At 35.2% G+C, this 19,767-nt stretch overlaps 1 protein-coding gene across 32 annotated transcripts in view; it reads right to left on the reverse strand.

Moving 5' to 3' along the window:
• Nucleotides 1–19,767, reverse strand: part of LOC134755337 (protein tramtrack, beta isoform) — a 598,730-nt gene that overhangs the window by 486,892 nt on the left and 92,071 nt on the right. The window contains exon 5 of one of the 32 annotated variants that reach the window (XM_063691831.1): nt 3,554–3,859. The exons of 30 other annotated variants lie outside the window; for them this stretch is intronic. In XM_063691831.1, coding sequence (XP_063547901.1) covers nt 3,567–3,859 — 293 coding nt within the window. In that variant the 3' untranslated portion in view covers nt 3,554–3,566. Of the gene's footprint in view, nt 1–3,553; nt 3,860–16,815; nt 17,970–19,767 lie in introns of those variants that run through there. One more of the 32 variants, XM_063691811.1, reaches the window with a different exon arrangement.

Consider the following 19,767-nt stretch of genomic DNA (forward strand, 5'->3'; position numbering starts at 1 on the left):
TTCTCGTTTGCCAAGGAGAGCGGCGTGAAGTGCCTGTCCACTGCCACCACATCACGATGCATCCCACACTCGTTGTTAAGGAAATAATTCCTGAGATTGCACACCTCGCGGTTGTGGAGATCTTTGGCGTTAAGGAAGCCTCGACCTCCACACTTCCGTGAGATGTACAATCTCATAACTGACGAGCGTGGGTGTAGCATACGGTGTGTGGTGAGTAGTAGACGGACCCTCCGATCCAGGGCGTCCAGCTCGGTCTGAGTCCACCTTAGTATGCCAAAGGAGTATATGAGTATGGGCATTACCCAGGCGTTGAAGGCGCGCACTTTATTGCCTCCTGACAAAAGACTGTTAAGGACTTTTGTGAGCCGACTGAAAAAGCGCTCCTTCACCGACCGTCTAATACCCTCGCCCTCAATACCCAACGACTGTGACATACCAAGGTATTTATAGGTTTCTGATTCAGAGATAGATCTGAAAGACATTGTCTCAGAAAGTTGTAAATTTGTTGAATTTACAACCTCCCCCAGCTGTACATGCATAACCGCACACTTATCGACACCAAACTCCATTCTGATGGCGGTACTGAAAACTTCTGTGGTTTTTAATAGCACCATCAAGTCTTGGTTATTTGGCGCAAATAGCTTGAGGTCATCCATGTACAGAAGGTGAGAAATGACTTCACCCTCTCTCCGAAGCTGGCAACCTAACCCTGAATCCTTCAGCAGGGTGCTGAGGGGATTCAGAGCTAGGCAGAACCACAGGGGACTCAGACTGTCACCCTGAAATATTCCTCGCTCGATCCTTATAAAGTCCTGCGGGCCAGGGCGGTCGTCTCCACCTCCTGGTTGACGAAGGACTGTGATCCACTGCCTCATACACGCACTTAGGAAGGATATTAAAGCTGCATCAAGTTTATACAGCTCCAATACCCTTCTCAGCCATGAGTGAGGCACCGAATCATAGGCCTTCTTATAGTCAATCCAGGCGGCCGAGAGGGCCCCCCTGTTCCGCCGAACTTGCTGGCATATGGTCATGTCTATGAGGAGGAGCTCTTTAGTACCACGGGACCCAACCCTACATCCATTTTTAGCGGAGGCCAAAATGTTGTTAGCGACAATGTGCGCGTTAATTTTTGCTCTCAAAATGGATGTAAGGAGCTTGTAAAGTGTAGGCAAGCACGTGATGGGTCTGTTATTATTATTATTACTTAAAATGTACCTCTTTCCTGTAGAAATACCTAAAGTTATAGGCTATAAAGCTTTATTTCCTGATTAAACCTGTGTAACCCTTCTTATATTAAACTATGTCTTAAAATCATTACATATATGCACCCAAGCTGTTAACTAATGTCCACAGGAGGGGCAACCCACAAGTGTCATTAACCATATAAACTTTATAGAATGTAGTATTTACAGAGATTACCAGCTAACCTTGCGTCATAGTGCGTTTGGCTGGCCGCTGCGCCTTCTATGCCGTATATTTTGAAAACGACTAATCACATGGAAACATTTTTGGTACCTAATTGTCGCAAATTTTATGCTCTACAACTATTTCCTACATGTAAATAACATCGGAGCTATAGAAATTTTAATATCCGCGAAAAACCGATTTGTATGACATTTGACCTTGAATAACTTCTGACGCACATACGATCTATACGTAGATTTTTAAGAGAACCTTTAATACATCATAACGAAGGTGTATACGAGTATCCAGCTTATTATCTCTCATTCCGAGGTGAAACCCTTAATTTAACTGGGCCAATATGGTTTTAATTTCAACTCGATACGCGTTCCCGAGATAAAGGGTCTTGACAGACAGACACAATCACAGACAGACAGACGGACAACAAAGTGATCCTGTAAGGGTTCCATTTATTTTCCAGCTATTTGAAATATAAAATAGAAACCGCATTTAACCGAATTTTTGAATTAAAGGACAAAATAATAAAATAATGTACAGGACTCGAACCTGCGACCATTGGAACACCGAATCGCATTTAACCGATGTGTATGACCGCATTTATTCCGTGAACATAGCTTAGCACGGAGCACTAATATTAACCGAACTAAGTTATGTTTAACTCATTCAAAAATAGGTACCTAATTACTAAATTTAAATATTACACTTAATTAGATCTATAAATTTAAATGGGTAGTTCGTCGGGCTTGCTGTGTACATGATCGTTACTCATCTCAACGAATGTTCCATTTTCTGTTATTATTCTGGCTTTACACCCATACTTTTTTTTGTGCAGTACCAATACCACCGCTGCATTTTCGAGTCTTGACCTTTAAATGTCCGATTGTACCGATAAGGTCCCAAAATGAGTACCGGATTACCCTTACTGGTGTAAATAAGGCGGGCCTCTAAAAACAAATCCTTTAATTAGTGTAAGAAATAAATCAAACAAATACATTATAACTTAATATCTTATTCAATACGATTTTCTAGCAAGATCAATACATTGTAAATGGACCCCAATTTAAATAAATACATCAACTGAATTTATTATTTTATTTGTTCATATGAATGTTTAAAATGCAATAATGCAACACAACTGACGTATATACCTAAATTTTACGGGCACACGTATCAAGCCAAAAAATTGTTTCATAAGGCATATTGTTTGTAACTACAGCCTGTTTTTTTGAACGCAATGGAAGGCTCAGTTGTTTCTTGAAAACAAACTATACAAAAAAGTGTTGTGCAATGTGCGTCTGACAACTGACGTCATGTAATACACATCTAACAAGTTTGTACATGAACTTAATAAATTCAATATCTACATGAAACAAGTTTACGATTTTTGAGGTTTTTTGTATGAAAAGCTGCTACGAATATTTATTGCACGTTATTTATTTCACCAAATATACCATTTTTATCCTAGAGCTTGGCTTTACATCCGTAATGCCTTCTCACGCAGTACCAATTTGACTTACCTACGGCGCCTTTTGCAGCAAGGCGGTTGAACCGGGACGGACCTAAAATCATTACCGGATTATATACCCTGTCTGGTATAATTCTCGCCTCTGAAAACACAAATATATTTAATAGTTATTTAAGTTTTTGCACGGCACATTAAAAAGGGCAGACGACTATGCCTATAAGGGATCCTTTCCATCCTTAACCTCAAAAATGAACCGAACTATATATATATTAATCTTACAAATTATCAGTAATTGTGGCCGAAAGTGGCTAGGACTTCATAATCATCATATCTGCTATAGGTAGGTATGCAGTTAAGCAGATTTCTAGATTAAATTACGGAAAACTTTTCTCTGGCCACAATTATTTAATCACAGAGAACCTACATAATACTACATAAATTGTTGTTACACTCACAATCAATTTATAACTATTAATTTTAATAAAATTATACCAACCATGCCACAATGAAATACCATTACGGCTTACCAGTAACATGCAATAACTATACGATACTTTTAATCGTATCGTATAGTTATTGCATGTTACTGGTAAGCCGATCTGAATAAATATTGAGCAAATATACCCGTTAGTTTTTTCTAACAGTTTTTGCTTGTCGCGGAGATATGCTTAATTGTTTATTTTTTATTTTCAGATGTCTCACTGCTGGACATAGGCCTCCCCTTTTTCTTCCGCGAGTCCCGGGAGGGGGGATGCTTGTGCACGTTGTATATCTCCACAAAGCGCCAGTACTTGCCCTCGCTCTCTTCGGTCATGATCCTCGCCTTGCAGCCGCCGACCTTCTTCGTGCAGTACCAGTACCAACGCGTCTTCCCATCTTTGTCTTCTTTGGCGTTACCCAACCGGTTGAACCGGTAAGGACCTAAAGTAAGTGCTGGGTTACCCTTTTTGGTGTAATGAATCCTTGCCCCTGTAAAAGTCAGTATTTCATTTAGTTGTACCTACTTAAAGAAGTTATTAAGAGAAAATAAAGTAATGCATGCTTTTACATTTGTATATTCATTACCTACCGTTGTTCAGGAATACAAATATTACATAGAGCGTGTAACCAGACATAGCTGGCCTAGCGAACATAAAATCACTGGCACAGCTTAGGTTGTGTTATTATTTATTTTAATATATATTACCTTTATAAATAGTTAAAGCATTGACAAAACTTACTTAGTCTTTCTTGTTATTCAACCTTAGACATCTGGATTGTCGTTGTACTACTAGGGTTTATTTTAACACGTTTCTTTTTTCAACGAAAGAGTACAGCTTTGAGTCCACGCTCTACACAACCCAGTGAAATATAGGTTCGCCTTTAGTTTATTACGCTAGAGTAGGTAAATTGGGGGTAAAGTTATGGCACAATCGTACAGCGTACACCCAAGAAAGTCCTTAAATAATTCTAGTTTTTTATTAATTAATTTAAAAACATAAATGCAACAGGCGAAGCTATTTACTTGACATATTAAAAATCTTATATATTATGTCAGCTTTTTGTTTTCATTTTGTTAACTGAATCTAAAACGATTCATTATTAATTATCATATTCTTGTCAGTTATATTTACAAACTTAATGATTATGTTCGTTTAATATTCTGATTATATCATTATTGAAGGTATTGACGACAGCGCGGCAGCCATTGGGGTGCTTGATGCACCTCCATCGAAACATGGGGCCCTTGTAGCCGCTTTGCCGGTTAAAGCGGTGCGGCCCGATCTGGAGCACGGGATTACCGGCTCGAGTTGTGGTAAATACTACCCCTGTAATCATGTCTATAATAGAGTTGTATGTATTTTAAATTCATTATTTGTTGAAGAAATTTTGATCCACGTTCTATTAACCTAACAATAACATACTTAGAGCTCTTTCCCACTGACGTCCAGTTTTTTACGCGTACGGTTTTCTGCAGGATCCCGTTTTTAGTAGTAAATAAATAATAATAAATAAATATTACAGGACATTCTTACACCGATTGACTAAGTCTCACGGTAAGCCCAAGGAGGCTTGTGTTATGCGTACTCAGACAACGAATTTTTAAGTGCCTAGGTAAACTTACAGGACCGTTTGGTAAAAAATACCATAAAACCCGGATTTTTAAGCGTTGCCCAGGGTAACGAAACAATACCAACGAGTAACAAGAAAAAGTATATTCACCCAATTATCTTTACGTACAACGCAAGACGTAAAAAACATGACTTACAAAAACAAAATACATATTAAATGATTATGACCGTTAAGCACCTTTACAATGGAATTTTCTAAAGTAATCACAAAAGCAGTGCAGTCGTGGTTCCGTTTGATACATCTCCAACGTTTTTTGAACCCTTCCCTGGCGCTGAATTGGTTGTAACGATACGGGCCCACAAGCAACACCGGGTTGCTAGACTTGCTCATGACGAAAGTTGCTTCTAAAAGATATCAACTTATTTAATCAGAAATAAAAAATAACGGGTAAACTAAGTAGGGACCCACAAGAAACCCCAGGTTACCAGATTTGCTCGTGATGAAAACTGCTTCTGGAACCATAACAAATTGTTTAGTAAAAGACAAAAAGCTTTTTATATAATTTTATTACCAAAGGGGCAGTCTTGTTAAAAATATGGAGGCAGTCTTTAATCCGCGGTTTTAAATACTTTAGAGAAAGAAGCATGCATTATTTTGAATCTTTCACTGCAATACATTTAATGATTATGATCAGTGAACATCTGAATAATACTGTCTTCGACAGTAATAATACTGGCGCGACAGCCTTGAGGTGTTTTGATGCATCTCCAGCGTTTCTTCAGGCCTTTATATCCACTGACGCGGTTGAAGCGATGCGGCCCTATCTGCAATACCGGGTTGCCAGAACGGGTAGTCATGAATACTGGCTCTAAAACGATACGATACCATTCTAGTAATTACTCAAACTTATGTGTAGGTACTGTAGGTAACATATTGCAATCAAATCACCTATACGAATAGAAAAGAAAACAGATTGTAATATGTATAAACTATGAACCGCTAAATTAAGTAACATAATCAGAAGACATATAAACAAATAAATACCCACCTATGTTAAAAACACATTTTTCATGTAATAAAAATTGATTTTGTGGCATTCGATTTTTTTTATCTTAGTCCATTAGGTAATTAAAATATCAATAAAAACTGCTAATAAGGCCATAAAATTTATAAATTCGAATACATCGGTACATCACAAACGCGATTTAATGATTGTGTTCATTAAAGAGCTTCACAACGGTGCTCTCTATGGTGATCACATGAGCTCGGCAACCAGTCGGCGTCTTGACGCAACGCCAACGCATCTTGGAGCCCCTGTACCCGCTGTCTCGGTTGTACCGGTGCGGGCCCACGTGCAACGCTGGGTTACCCGCTCGAGTCATGCCGAAGACAATTTGTTGATCATATGCTGAAACATATTGCTTGTCTAAATTATGGTAGCCAAAATGTATGATTTGAAAAAATTTACAAACATAATTCATTTTCTCCTGGACAGAATGTAAACCAACACAGTACCTACCTAAGCTAAAATTACCACGACCGCTAGGTACAGATGAGACAGTACAGATATAATGAATTAAGGCGAAGGAATGCATATTTATTTATGAACACGAATGTAGTATGTTGATTTGACAGTACTAGATAATTATGAGATAAACTGAGTGTGCTTTGCGTACAGCGGCCTACAAAATTGCATGGACATATTATGAATGGAATTCATTCATAAAGTGGCCTTGCACTTTTGCGGCTGGGTGTACAAGTGACCTGGTTTTAGTTGTTCTCGGGTGTATTTACACCAAGATAAATTTACTCCTTTCATGAAATACATCAACAACGACGAAAGAGTCAGAAACGGAGTATGAAATAAAACACCCCTTCAAATTATACTTGTATTTAGGTGCCCCAGGCGTTTGTACAGGCTATGATACTTTGAGTCAAGATATAATTTATCTAACATCAAGTATACGTAGATACTGACAGTAAAGCAACCCATTTATTTACCGCCACCACTAAATTTAAGATAGTAACTTTGTAATTTCTAGTTAAATTTAACAGTTTATTGCCCTATAATTATATCGGATTGTCTTACACTATAACACTTATTTACTAGCATCGTAGCATAATTTATTCGAATAAAAAACTACTTAATTTATTATGTGATAAGTAACACTAACTACCTACCTATTAATATTTTACCTTAAGCCTCGCCGTGTATAAAATCTTTTGCGATTACATTGGAAAGCACCGATGTCATGGTTTAATTGGAGATTCTAAACCATTCAACTCAAAAGGACTACTTTCAAATACTTTGTCCGAGAGCCATGTAAAGTGGCCATATAAGATAACAAAACAAATAAAATCATAGTTAATTACGATAATTGGATTGGATAGGCTTATAAAATTATTTAATACAAGATAATTGCATAAATAAGTGTTTTTTTTTATCTAAGTATTACTCCATCTGATTCTAAACAAAATACCATGAATGAATGTATAATGATTTAAAATGTGTAAAATGTTATTATAAATGTATTATTGCAAATGCACGCGATATGCATTAACTTCAATTGAGTGCGAGATAGCTACATTTTTGATCATTACATTTTAACATTAGTTCTAGGCCCAATATCAATATGAACCTACACTTTGATTTTGTATATAATGTAAGGATTGCATTTTCACAAATGTTTTAAGTAAAAATTTATTAATATTGTCTTCGGTTACCGCGATAGTTACTCATGAAATAAAACTATGAAAACGGATTATATCGCGTATATATATATATCTTTACTTAAAATAATTGTAGTGTATAACTAGCCTTATGAACCGATTTTACATGTACAACCAGCCTTAAAGTTTGTAGTCTATGATTGTTCATTATTTTAGTATGTGGGTATTTTTGCACTTTGTAATTTTTCCTCAGTCACCCGTTGACCACGAACGCTGTAAAGAGTTCGAAACGTCGGGATGTATTATAAATTCAATATACGCGATATAATCCGTTTTCATAGTTTTATTTCATAAAAAATTATTCTTAGGTAACAAAAAAATAGAAACATATAGCTTCATAATAGATATTTAGAAGGCCTGTAGCTTGTCCACAAGGCATATAAGACAAAATATCAACGTTAAGGTTTTATTCTGTGATGAAACTACGATGGTTAGGTATGTTTCTAAGACATTCCCTTAAAACAGTAGCAAACGGTGCAACATACCTACCTAGATAAAATAAATATACTGATCAGTTTTCTTCTAAGCTTAATTTTACCTACTTACGTAGTTTCAGTCCATCGAAGCGAGAAAATTTTCTAACATTCGAGGAAAGGCATAACCTCTAGCCGCCCACGAATCAAAACTTGCCAAGACAAATGCAATTTGATTTGTCAAATTAAAGATTCAAAATACAATGGAACGGGAGACCTGTTTATAGGCCTCTGTGCGGCCAGAGGATAAGACGGAGCGCCTAAAACTAAGTATATACACAGTACGTGAGCCTGTAAATTTTATTACATTCTATACCTTGTGGACCTGTAACTAGAATTTAAAACCGATTAGCGCTAGTATGCGCCAACGGATCATGAAAACCCCACACGCGTACTATAGCGTTGTCCATGGTGTGTAGCGACGCCCGGCAACCCGCCTTTGCCTTGACGCAGACCCAGCGCGTGCGACTGCCGTACTTGTTTACGCGGTTGAATCGGTACTGCCCGATCATGATCACTGGGTTGCCGCGCTGAGATTGGGCGAATACAGGGTTTAAATCTGAAAATATAATCTGAGTTTAATGCCTGCCCTGGAATATCATTAATAGCAAGCAGTAACAAAACCAATTGTTAAAAGTATCAGCCAAATTACTATACGTAGGTATAAGATACAAGTATTTGCCTTATAATAACTGTGTGTTATTAACTTATTAATGTTGCTGGATGACGTTAAATGATAACCAAGGTGTTATTCATCATTTATTGAATGAAAATCTAAAACTACGATTCTATTTGCTACATCAATAATAACCAACGATACATATAACATGATTCATCGTATTTATTATCTAAAATTGTAAGAGAAATTCGAGTGATACCAGAACATTATAAAATTCTTATAAAGAACTACTTCTAAAATCTAAGATTCGCGTTTACATAAAATGGAACATTAAATACATCATTTTTGTATTACATTAATTTTGTCACCTTATGTTTATACTTCAATAATAAATGCAATAATATAGCTTAAATCTAAAACAGATAAGTACAGTGTGTGTGTGAATTTGTGTAAATTTAAAAAAATATTAATTAATTGAACCTGTCAGTCTATTGGTACTATTGATCTAATACAGAAAAGGTAAAATTATACTTGAATAATCTGTAAATATGACAGCAAATTTAATTTATCAGAAGTAAAAGTAATAACAACTAGGGAACAATTGTGTATAAAACAATACATATTTTTAAAAGATTCAGAAAGTGTACTGTGTTCATGGTGTTCATGGTTAGTGTGAAAAACTGAAGATATCGCTTTATAAGTATTCTAGAACATAGTAGTATAGTATTCTAGTATTCTTTTGTAGAACATTTTAATTAGAGGAAGATTTAAACTACAAAGCAACCATACTAGGTAAAACCTAGGTTTAGGTCATTTTAGGATAGAACCTCAACCATACTTACAAGTCTACTTGAAGATTAGTAGGTAGTTAATTACAGTTAGGTACTAACTCGAACAGTGCCTTTAACTGATATAAAGTTCGTCGTTCTCTAAAGATAACTATAAACTAAGTTACATTTACAGTAGCGGCAAAAAATCTATCACACTCCTATTTTCTTGCAGGCATTCATTCGAAAATTCGTGAAATTAGGCTTTAGGTATATCATGTAAACAATGATTGTATCATCATCACGATCATAAATCATTACTTTCTAATTAAATGCCCACCGGGCTACTGCGAAAACTCGGGAAAATTAATTATTTTAAAAATAAACCCTTTGATCGAATTGTCCTTTTCATACGTCCCTATATTGTAAATTTTATCAAAATCAGAATCAGATTGTTATTGTAGCGGCAACAGAAATAAATTATCTGTGAAAATTTCAACTGTCTAGCTCACGGTTCATGAGATACAGCCTGGTGAGAGACAGACGAACAGTGGAGTCTTAGTAATAGGGTCCCGTTTTTACCTTTTGAGTACGGAACCCTAAAAATATGCAAATCTATTTGAAAAAATATGATAGATTATTTTCCGCTATTGTAAGTACCTATTAATGACAGAAAAATGCTGTACTAAAAACAAGATGGCCGACGATTTTAACAACTAAACATATTTTAAAACCGGGTTCACACGCCCGTTACCTCCCAACCAAGCAACCCACTCAAGCTAAGTATTTAATGATTATGGGCACCCAAAGTCTTGACAATAACGTTGTCAATAGTAGTGATGGCCGCCGTGCAGCCGCTCTTCTTCTTGATGCACGTCCAGCGCACCTTGGAGCCCCAGCAGGCGTGCTTGTTGAACCGCCATTCCCCAATCTGCACAACCAGGTTGCCGCGCTGCGACAATCCGAACTGAGGTTCTGGAAAAGTCAATCGGTTAAAGCTGGGTTCGCTTTTCATTTTTAAATTTTTTGATATACCTACTGAATTCAAATCAACAATGGTTTAAACATTTGATTGCCGTATCAGTTAGGTCACTATGTGTCATGCATAATGCTCACTTGAAGAACAGAAATAATGAAATAAGACGGTGAAAAGTATGTTTTAATTTTTTAAAATTACGACTAGAATATTTCGAATATTATAAACAATTTTACTAGAAAAAATACTAACTACGTTTACATGGCTTGAATAACATTGTTTTTTTTTTCTAAAATACGTACTTAATATTCTATATATTATTTAAAATGTATTTTAGATAATTATGTAACGTCGATTATTTAATATATAGGTATTCTATAGGCTTATGTCTAATACTATGATTATGTATGTATAAGGAAGTAGATTTGTTACTAACTAGAACATTTGAACATTAACTATAAAAATACTGGCAGTAATAAAGGTTTAAATATGTAGTTTTTTCGAAACAATTTATACACAATATTGAGAATTGAAGCGCCTAACATAAAATTATTTATATTTCAAAATGAAATCAATATGTTGAAATTCATAAATGTTGTGTAACATTTTGATTAAACTACAGCCGTAGACGAAGGCCAACATTCAAATAACAAATATGATTGTAAAGGTAAGCACACTAATCGTGTTATTCTTGTTCCATGACACATAGAAACTTTAAAAATCTTGAGATCAACAAGATTATGGAACTGCCTTGATATCTTCATATTTACAACAGAAATAGATAAAAGTAACGAAATGTAACATTATTCGAAAAACATCGGGCTATCACCTGAGGCGTCCCTTAAACTCTATATTCTGCTCAACGTATTTGTCGGCCCATATGGCAAACTGACTCAGGCCTAAAGCCTTGATCCTCTCTAATGATTATGCCACCCGTTGACCTTAACCAATCTATTCTCTGAGGTGACGACGACGCACCGGCACCCGCGGGTCTTCCTTGCCGTGCACTCCCACCACGTCTTGTTCCGCCTCCCTAGCTTCTTGATGAACCGGTGGTTGCCCCAGCAGATGATCGGGTTGCCGAATATTGTCGTCTCAAACTTGATACCTTGTGACGTCCCTGAAAATTAGAGTTACATTATTTAAGATTTTTTCTATACAATGATATGATTTAAAGAGTTATTTCAGATTTTCGATATTGTTACACACTTAAAAATATTGAAATAAAGGAAAAATGTGCAGTTTCCGATGCCGATGCTCTGTTGCCGACGGTGCCGTATTAAGATTTACGTGATATTTTTTTCTGTATTTGAAGGAAATGAAGGATGTAGCCGCAAACTAAGTACTTACAGCTTGTATTATTAATACGAGTATAAGCCGACGATATACAACATAGGTACTTAAACAGATAAATACTTACTTAGATACATTGTAAACATCCTTGTCACTCGAAAGCAATAGGTATTCGTGATAAATACTCAAACCTATGCCGTTATCGAGTATTCAACCGAGGACCTCCAAATCATGGCAGGATCACTATGTCAAACTATAGAGGCCTAAGAGGCGCTCAGCGCGTACTTATTAAGTAATATATACAAAAAATAATAAAAAATAGTAGTAAAAAATAATTTATAACCAAAATAATAATTTATTGTATTTAACAAATAATTTATAAATCTGAATCTGCACCACCGTTATAAGCCGCACCGTTAAACATAAATTAACATAATAAAGTCTATAAATATACAAATGCTTAGCATTTCGTTAGAATTAGGATAAGTAGGTATTAAATACATAATTTTTCTCTCTTGAACCAACATACTTTCTTAGACACACTCTCTTATCATCCTAAGGGTATCAAACCGCTTGCGTACTTTGGTAGCAATGTAGCACCATTAGCCCATTATTATTTTTTAGCCATTAACCCATTATTCAGCCATTACTACAAAGCAAATTTCAGTCTTGGAAAGTCTAATCAATTGATCATCTACAATGCGAGGTAACAATAAAAAAGAGATATAGCTCTTTTCAAATATTATATCCATTATTCGCCCCATCCTTGACGTCAGAAACGACGGCAGACCGGTTCCTATAAATCTCTTCAATGATTGTGTCCATTATCCGCCCTAACCAGCTCATCATTGACGGTGACGAGCCTCGCGCGGCAACCGCGCGGCTGGTTGGTGCATCTCCAGGTCACCTTCGAGTCCATCCGGGACCGCTCGCAGAACCGGTACGGCCCCATACACAGCTGGGGACGCCCCATCCTTGACGTCCGAAACCAGGGCACACTGGCACCTATTTTGAAAGAACTTATAATTATACAGAGGTAAATGGAATATGATAATATAAGTAGTAGAAATGCGACATACCTTTTATGAACAGATTTGAAGGACATTCTCGATTAAAGAGTTCACACAACACGGCAAAACCAAGAAAATCACATATCTCAACATTATTGAAAAGGAGCTGAACCGACATGAAGACTTAAAACACATGTTAAGAAATCTAGCGGCCTAATTTTAATCATCACACAACACAAATTGGTACATAGGAAAAAATAGGACATACTTAATTATGTTTCTTTTTAACAAAGAATTTAATCACTGTGGTTGTGATAATTTTTGAGACCAATAATCTGCCCTTCGATGGTGCAGACGCGTGCATTGCAAGCAGGCCGATTGCATTTCCAAGAGATTCTATCCTTGTTCTGATAGTTCTTCGAAAAGCGGAAACCGCCGCATACCAGCATCGTGGTGCCTTTACTTGTCTGAATAAACCTGGAATCTATTTATAATCATTTTGAGGACCACCAAAACCGTTTAATATTTATGACAAAACAAAGAACAAACTTCAACAAACCAGTATCAAACTTAAACTTTTAGTTACGAATCTCAATTGAAACGATCATCAGAAGTATGTCGGATATAATTAAGATTTTTATATCCAATGATTTAATAGTACATTTCAATGCAAGTGTGGAAAGTGTGTTATTTATTATTTACGAGTCCCGAGATTTCTTTTATGAGCCGTAGCCGAATAAGAGACACGGGACAAGTAAATAATAACACTTTCACACGTACATTGAACGGCGTTTTTTAATACATTTGGGACAAAAATCTCAATAAAACAAATATAGGTTACATGAGTATTTATTACACTTACAGTTACGAATTTTCCCTTGAAATTGAATGATATTGTATATCTATATTATTCAGCACAGCGTTAATTTACATTGCAAAAAATAACCACATTAACTCATTTCATACAAAAACACTCTTACAGTTGCAATTTCAGTTAATTATTTTGATACAACAAAATTTGATGTGAAAATATCATAAATCAGCAGGTTTTACTTTTTAATTTCTGTTAACGACAACCAACGTAGCAATGATAGTTCCATTCAGCCAAATAATAAAAAATTGTTTTAGTGAAATTTCGTATTATACTTGGTCAAACCAAATTGTTAGTAAATAAGAACAAAAAAAAACTACTCATCCTTTCTTTTGGTGCTAGTACTAGTGTATGACAAAGATAGTATGATTCTCTCTATCTATTTTTGAAATGAGAGAACAAACAATACAGGGCGATCAATCCAAATGGGTCAGTATGAAGAAGTCAGAAACTAAGAGAGATAGCGAAATCTGTTTTTAGGAACCATGGCGTCGATTTTAGATTTAATAATAATGACATTCAAACTTTTTTTTAAACTCATACATAACCGGGAATCGAACCTGGTCAATATTCTTTATGTAATTGCGTGTAGTATTTGTTTGTATAATTGAACCTGAAAGTATAAGGACCAAATTTTGCTATGAAATTTGACCATTATTTTTTTGAATAAATAAAAAAGTAAGTTTTTTTGGATCTAGAATCAAAGCCATGGTTCCTAAGAACAGATGTCGCTATCTCTCATAGTTACTGACTTCTCCCTACTGACCCATTTGGATTGATCACCCTGTATATAACGTTTTATTTATATAAGAGCAAATAAATATTTACTTTGTATCGTGTAACACCGTCAACAAAATACGGTCTGAACTAAATTTAAAAAAGCTGGAAAAGTAAAAAGCACTAGTATGCAAAAAACAACTTTGCGCAACTATATATGTAAATATCAAAATTTTACATGATTGTCAAACAAAGTATACAAAAAGGTAATTAGAATTGTTTCAAAGTCCACATGGATCATCTAACTCACTCACAAAAATCAAAAAATTGTGAAACTATCAAAATTGATTACGAAACCTTAAAATAATTCTTGATAAATTAAAGTTAAGAAAAGATTAAATTCCAAGTAGGTATCTACGCGTTTACTAGAAAAAAGATTGTTTTATAAATAAGACGCCTAGAGACACACATATAATATTCATTATTAACTTTTAAAACTACCAAACGACGACAATAATATTACATTATTTTACGCCGAACTTTTAATTTTTTTTTTATTTGTCACAGTTGCCATCTGACTAGTGATTAATAACTACTAAGCTAATTTAAGCGTATATATTTAGTAAAATTGTTGATTTTTCTTCTAAAAACCACCAAGCTTAGATGTGTAGCGCTTGTCTTCATGAGTGTGTTGATTCTTAACACTGACGATCATTCCTTCGAGCGTGCACACTCGGGCTTTGCACCCGTATTTGTACTTGTTACAGAGCCACGAAATCCGCTCCCTGTTCTGATAATTCTTCAAATAACGGTTCCCATCGTACTCGAGTATCAAGGTTCCTTTGGTGCTTCTTACGAACCTGGCCACCGCTGAAATAGCAAAACATTACAATAATTATATAGCATATAGTGATAATACTCATGATCAGAAAATATAAAGACAAAGGAAGAAACAAACACTGCAAGGACAACATTATTTTGCAATACCATTTATCAAACACACTTCAGACAATAAATTAAGCTGCCAACGTTTTAATCATCACAAACCACTAACTGGCGACTAAAATACACTCGCTTTACATATCAATAAGGTTAAATTGCTACCATTACATTGTCTATTCCTCGAAATGTTCATGAATACCGATGCTACTGACAACAGTTAAACCATCAGTTCTAAGTCTACTATTACATCCTTTAAAACTGCATTTCCATGATGTAACACCGTTGCTGCCTTCATAATTCTTGTAATATACACTATGGTCGTATTTCACAGCTAAATTGCCTCTTTTAGTTGTGTAAAATACTGCTTCTGAAAAGTTTATTATTTGATGTTACGTTTCTACTCGTCAGATATCTGATAATAATGACTAATTGAGATTTCGGGCCTGACAAATTATATTTTGATATTAAAACAATAAAAAAAAACTCTCATCTCAGACTTCTAACATCACATAATATTCTATAGCACATACTTAATTCATCACTTGTCGAAAGCTTTCTTACATATCTACGGGTACATTATATACACATGAGTCATTACTTTTATTTATGATGCCTCATTATGACTATGGGTTCGGGCACTGCTTATAACCGCTAGACCATGCGTCCTAATTCTATTATTGCACCCTTTAAAACTACATATCCATGATATTACGCCATTGCTTCCTTCGTAGTTCTTGTGATAGTTGTTGTTGTTGTATTTTACTCCTAATTTACCTTTGCTGGTCGTGTAAAATACGGCTTCCCCTAAAATTAATTACAATATTATGTTATTATACAGGTAGGTCAGATCAGTTTACATACTGATACCTGTAACGCCTGTTCAACTAAAAAAAAAGATATTTATCAATGTGTACAATCATACCAGAAATACCATCAGACCGACGAAACAGTTGACAAAGACAACTGTTACTCTATTAGTAGAGTTAAAAAAAATGAAAAATAAATGTTACAGCTATAAATGTTTATTTTCGAAACGCAATATTTTTTTCCATCAATTGCCACTTGTTCCTTATAAGAAATAGTTAACATTACACACAATTTATTATTTAAACAAACCAGATTATTGAAATTATTCTTCATCGTGAGTATGTGATCGAAAGTTACTTATAACCGCCAAACCCTCCGTCCTGATCCTATTTCTGCACCCTTTAAAAGTACATCTCCAAGATATGACGCCGTTGCTTCCTTCGTAGTTCTTGTGGTACGTATTATTGTTGTATTTGACTCCTAATTTACCTTTCTGTGTGGTGTAAAATACAGCATCTCCTTAAAATAAATTGCATTATGATTAAGTTAATTTAAATTAACATGTCTTTTAGCTAATTAAGTGCACGAATAAGTATGTTGCTGCTACTTCTTATATATCAAATTTCAAATAATAGAAACAAGGAATTAACTGAGTGAACAACATCAGGTACATTAAAGACAATTTATTCATAAATGAAAAAAAGGGGTTTTACTACAAACAAAGTTATATTGAATTATCTGTCAATGACGTTTAGCATACTAACATGTCGACAACTATAAATACGAGTAAAGGTGTAAGATTATTTAAGTTTATATTAATGAGCGTTGAAACGCAGTTAATGGCATTATTATTATTTTGTTTATTGTTTATACTACTTAGTATATACACGGAATGAAGCGTGCATCAGCATATCAACATCACTTTATTCAGTTGTCTCGTCTACTGCATCCGTTTCTTCATTATTTTCATCATTATTGTCCTCCAGCGCATCTCCCTCATCAGAAATGTCATTTTCTTCGTCTAAGAGCGACAAAATATGCGTTTCCGGTTCGTCGTAATTGCCAGTTACATGTTGGATCAGTTCCCTCTTCAAATTATAATCGCCTTTTTTCATTCTTCTTCTTGGAGTGGACCGTCTTAAACCTTTACTCTGGAAGCGCTTCTTCGAATTCTTCAGAATATTTTTAAAAAAGTTGTCGCAATCTTGCTCAGTGAAAGTAGAGTCAGTTATTCTAACAAGCGTTAAGAAACATTTTCTAAAGTTGTTGTAATATTTAAACGGAACTTTTTGGACATCAGTTTTACTGCTTCCCGCCCACGAGCAATTCATGATGCATTCGCGGGTTATGAAATAGTCAATAAGTATGTAACAGGCTTCGAGGCCTTTGCATGTACTGCTAGATCCGCAAATGATTTCCATTTCAGATATTACCTGAGTGAAAAATTCCTCATTACCTAAATTTACTTCAAATTCATCAAATTCTTGTAAAGTTTTAGCCGGTTCCAGTCTTCTAAAAGAAGGAACGGATGGTTGTTCATTAATAGACGATTCATCGGGTAAACTTGGTCTAGAATTAGTGGCTCTTGAAGTGTTCAAAGTAGATTGTATTTCCGATAACTGGCTCATCATCTTCGATTGATTTGAAAGAAGTGCCAGTAATATTTTTTTATCTGTTGGATCTTTTAAAGTTGACTGTTGTTTTTTATACTGCCGTTTGCCACCTGAAGCATTGTGTGTAAACGGAACGTCATATTCTCGTGTACAATTTGCTGCTAATGGATCCCTTTCGACAGCAGTAGATTTTCCAACAGTAGTTCGCACTAGGACAAATAAAACGTTTTTGATAAATTATCTTGAAAGAAATGGACATTAACGTGTTTCATTGATTTCAACAATAATACACAACTTTGGGAACAAATCAAATTATTTTATGAAATATTTTGATTTGTGCTTTTTAAGTAGTCACACTACTATGTATAAATTATAAACTGAAATAGATGTCATATATCAAAGAGGTTATAATAGGATAGAGCGGTACCGTCATAGTAAATTTTGTAACCACAGTAAATTCACTGCCATCTATCGACACACTTTAAAACTAAAAATGAATATTAATAAAAATACGATAAAATGTATTTAAATATGGATAAATGATTTTTTTTTATTTGCAATATTTGCATTAATTATTTTTATATTATTTTGACCCATGTTCTTTTACTGATATGCGTTAAAATTGTTAAATAACAAACGAAACCGTCAACGCCCTCTATACGAGAGTAGGCCAAAGGTAGTGGCGCCATCTGATCGAGAATCAAATTTTCGTGATTTTCGAGGCACGGTTTTTCCTTAGACTGTATCCATCTATTACGGAGTTATATCTATATTTGCATATATTAAAGAAAAAGTGACGCAGTCCTTTAGTGGTAAAGGCCGGTTTCGAACCAGCGTCTTTAGCAATCCGCACTAACGCCAAGGGGTTCAAGGCGTTAGCCCGGATTGCTAGACGCCGGTTCGAATCCGGCCTTCACCACTGGAGGGCTTCGTCACTTTTTCTTTAATATATGATATCTATTTCAGTTTCCAACAATAATAGTTATTTGTTTTACAAGGGGGCAAAGTTGTTGGTTAACCCCTCGTGCTAATATTGATACGTGCTAAGATTCCAAAGAAGTCGAAAAGTGGAACCTTAAGCGTTGCAAGTTTCAAGGCACGAGGGTTAAACAAACCTTACTCCCGAGTGAGCAGAAAATTTTTCACCAAACCAACGCGAGGAAAATACTAATTGTAAAACATTACAAATTAATATTGTCTTCGGTTACCGCGATAGTTACTCATGAAATAAAACTATGAAAACGGATTATATCGCGTATATTGAATTTATAATACATCCCGACGTTACGAACTCTTTACAGCGTTCACCCGCCCCCCGTTCACCCGTTGACCACGAACGCTGTAAAGAGTTCGAAACGTCGGGATGTATTATAAATTTAATATACGCGATATAATCCGTTTTCATAGTTTTATTTCATTACAAATTAAATTCAAATGAACGTTATTAAATATTTAACATTCAAAATCATCACCTAAATGTCAGTTCTATCAGCCAATATGAGCAAACAATTCGAAATTTGCATCTGATGACTTTGCCACACATGTGGATAAAACACAACTTTCTTATCAGTTTATAAAGAGAGCCCTTTCGAGCTGGTGTGGTGAAAATAAGTTTTACGGTTTAAGTCATATATTATATTTTCGTTCCAGTTTTTTCTCCACGCGCTGAGCGTCACGTACGTGGGGCGCTGTCACCGTAAGGGTCCTCACCTTCAGCACCCTTAGTATTTGAAAATAAAAAATGACACTCCGGATTGGAAAATATCATGCGAGTATATAAAAATACGTAAGTTAAACTGCACAAATAATATAATGTCAGTATAACTCACGACATTATAAATTGAACTTTAGTTACAAGTAATAAGAATAAGTAACCATATCAATACATTACTTTTATTCTTATAATGAAAAATACAACTTCTTCCAAACAATCTATTTACTTAGTTCAATTGATATGCCAATCTTAAGTAAAAACGCATGAAACTGACATTTGTGAGTGAGGTTTAG

Source organism: Cydia strobilella, chromosome 2 (assembly GCF_947568885.1).
Source record: "Cydia strobilella chromosome 2, ilCydStro3.1, whole genome shotgun sequence".
In the NCBI taxonomy this organism is placed as follows: domain Eukaryota; kingdom Metazoa; phylum Arthropoda; class Insecta; order Lepidoptera; family Tortricidae; genus Cydia; species Cydia strobilella.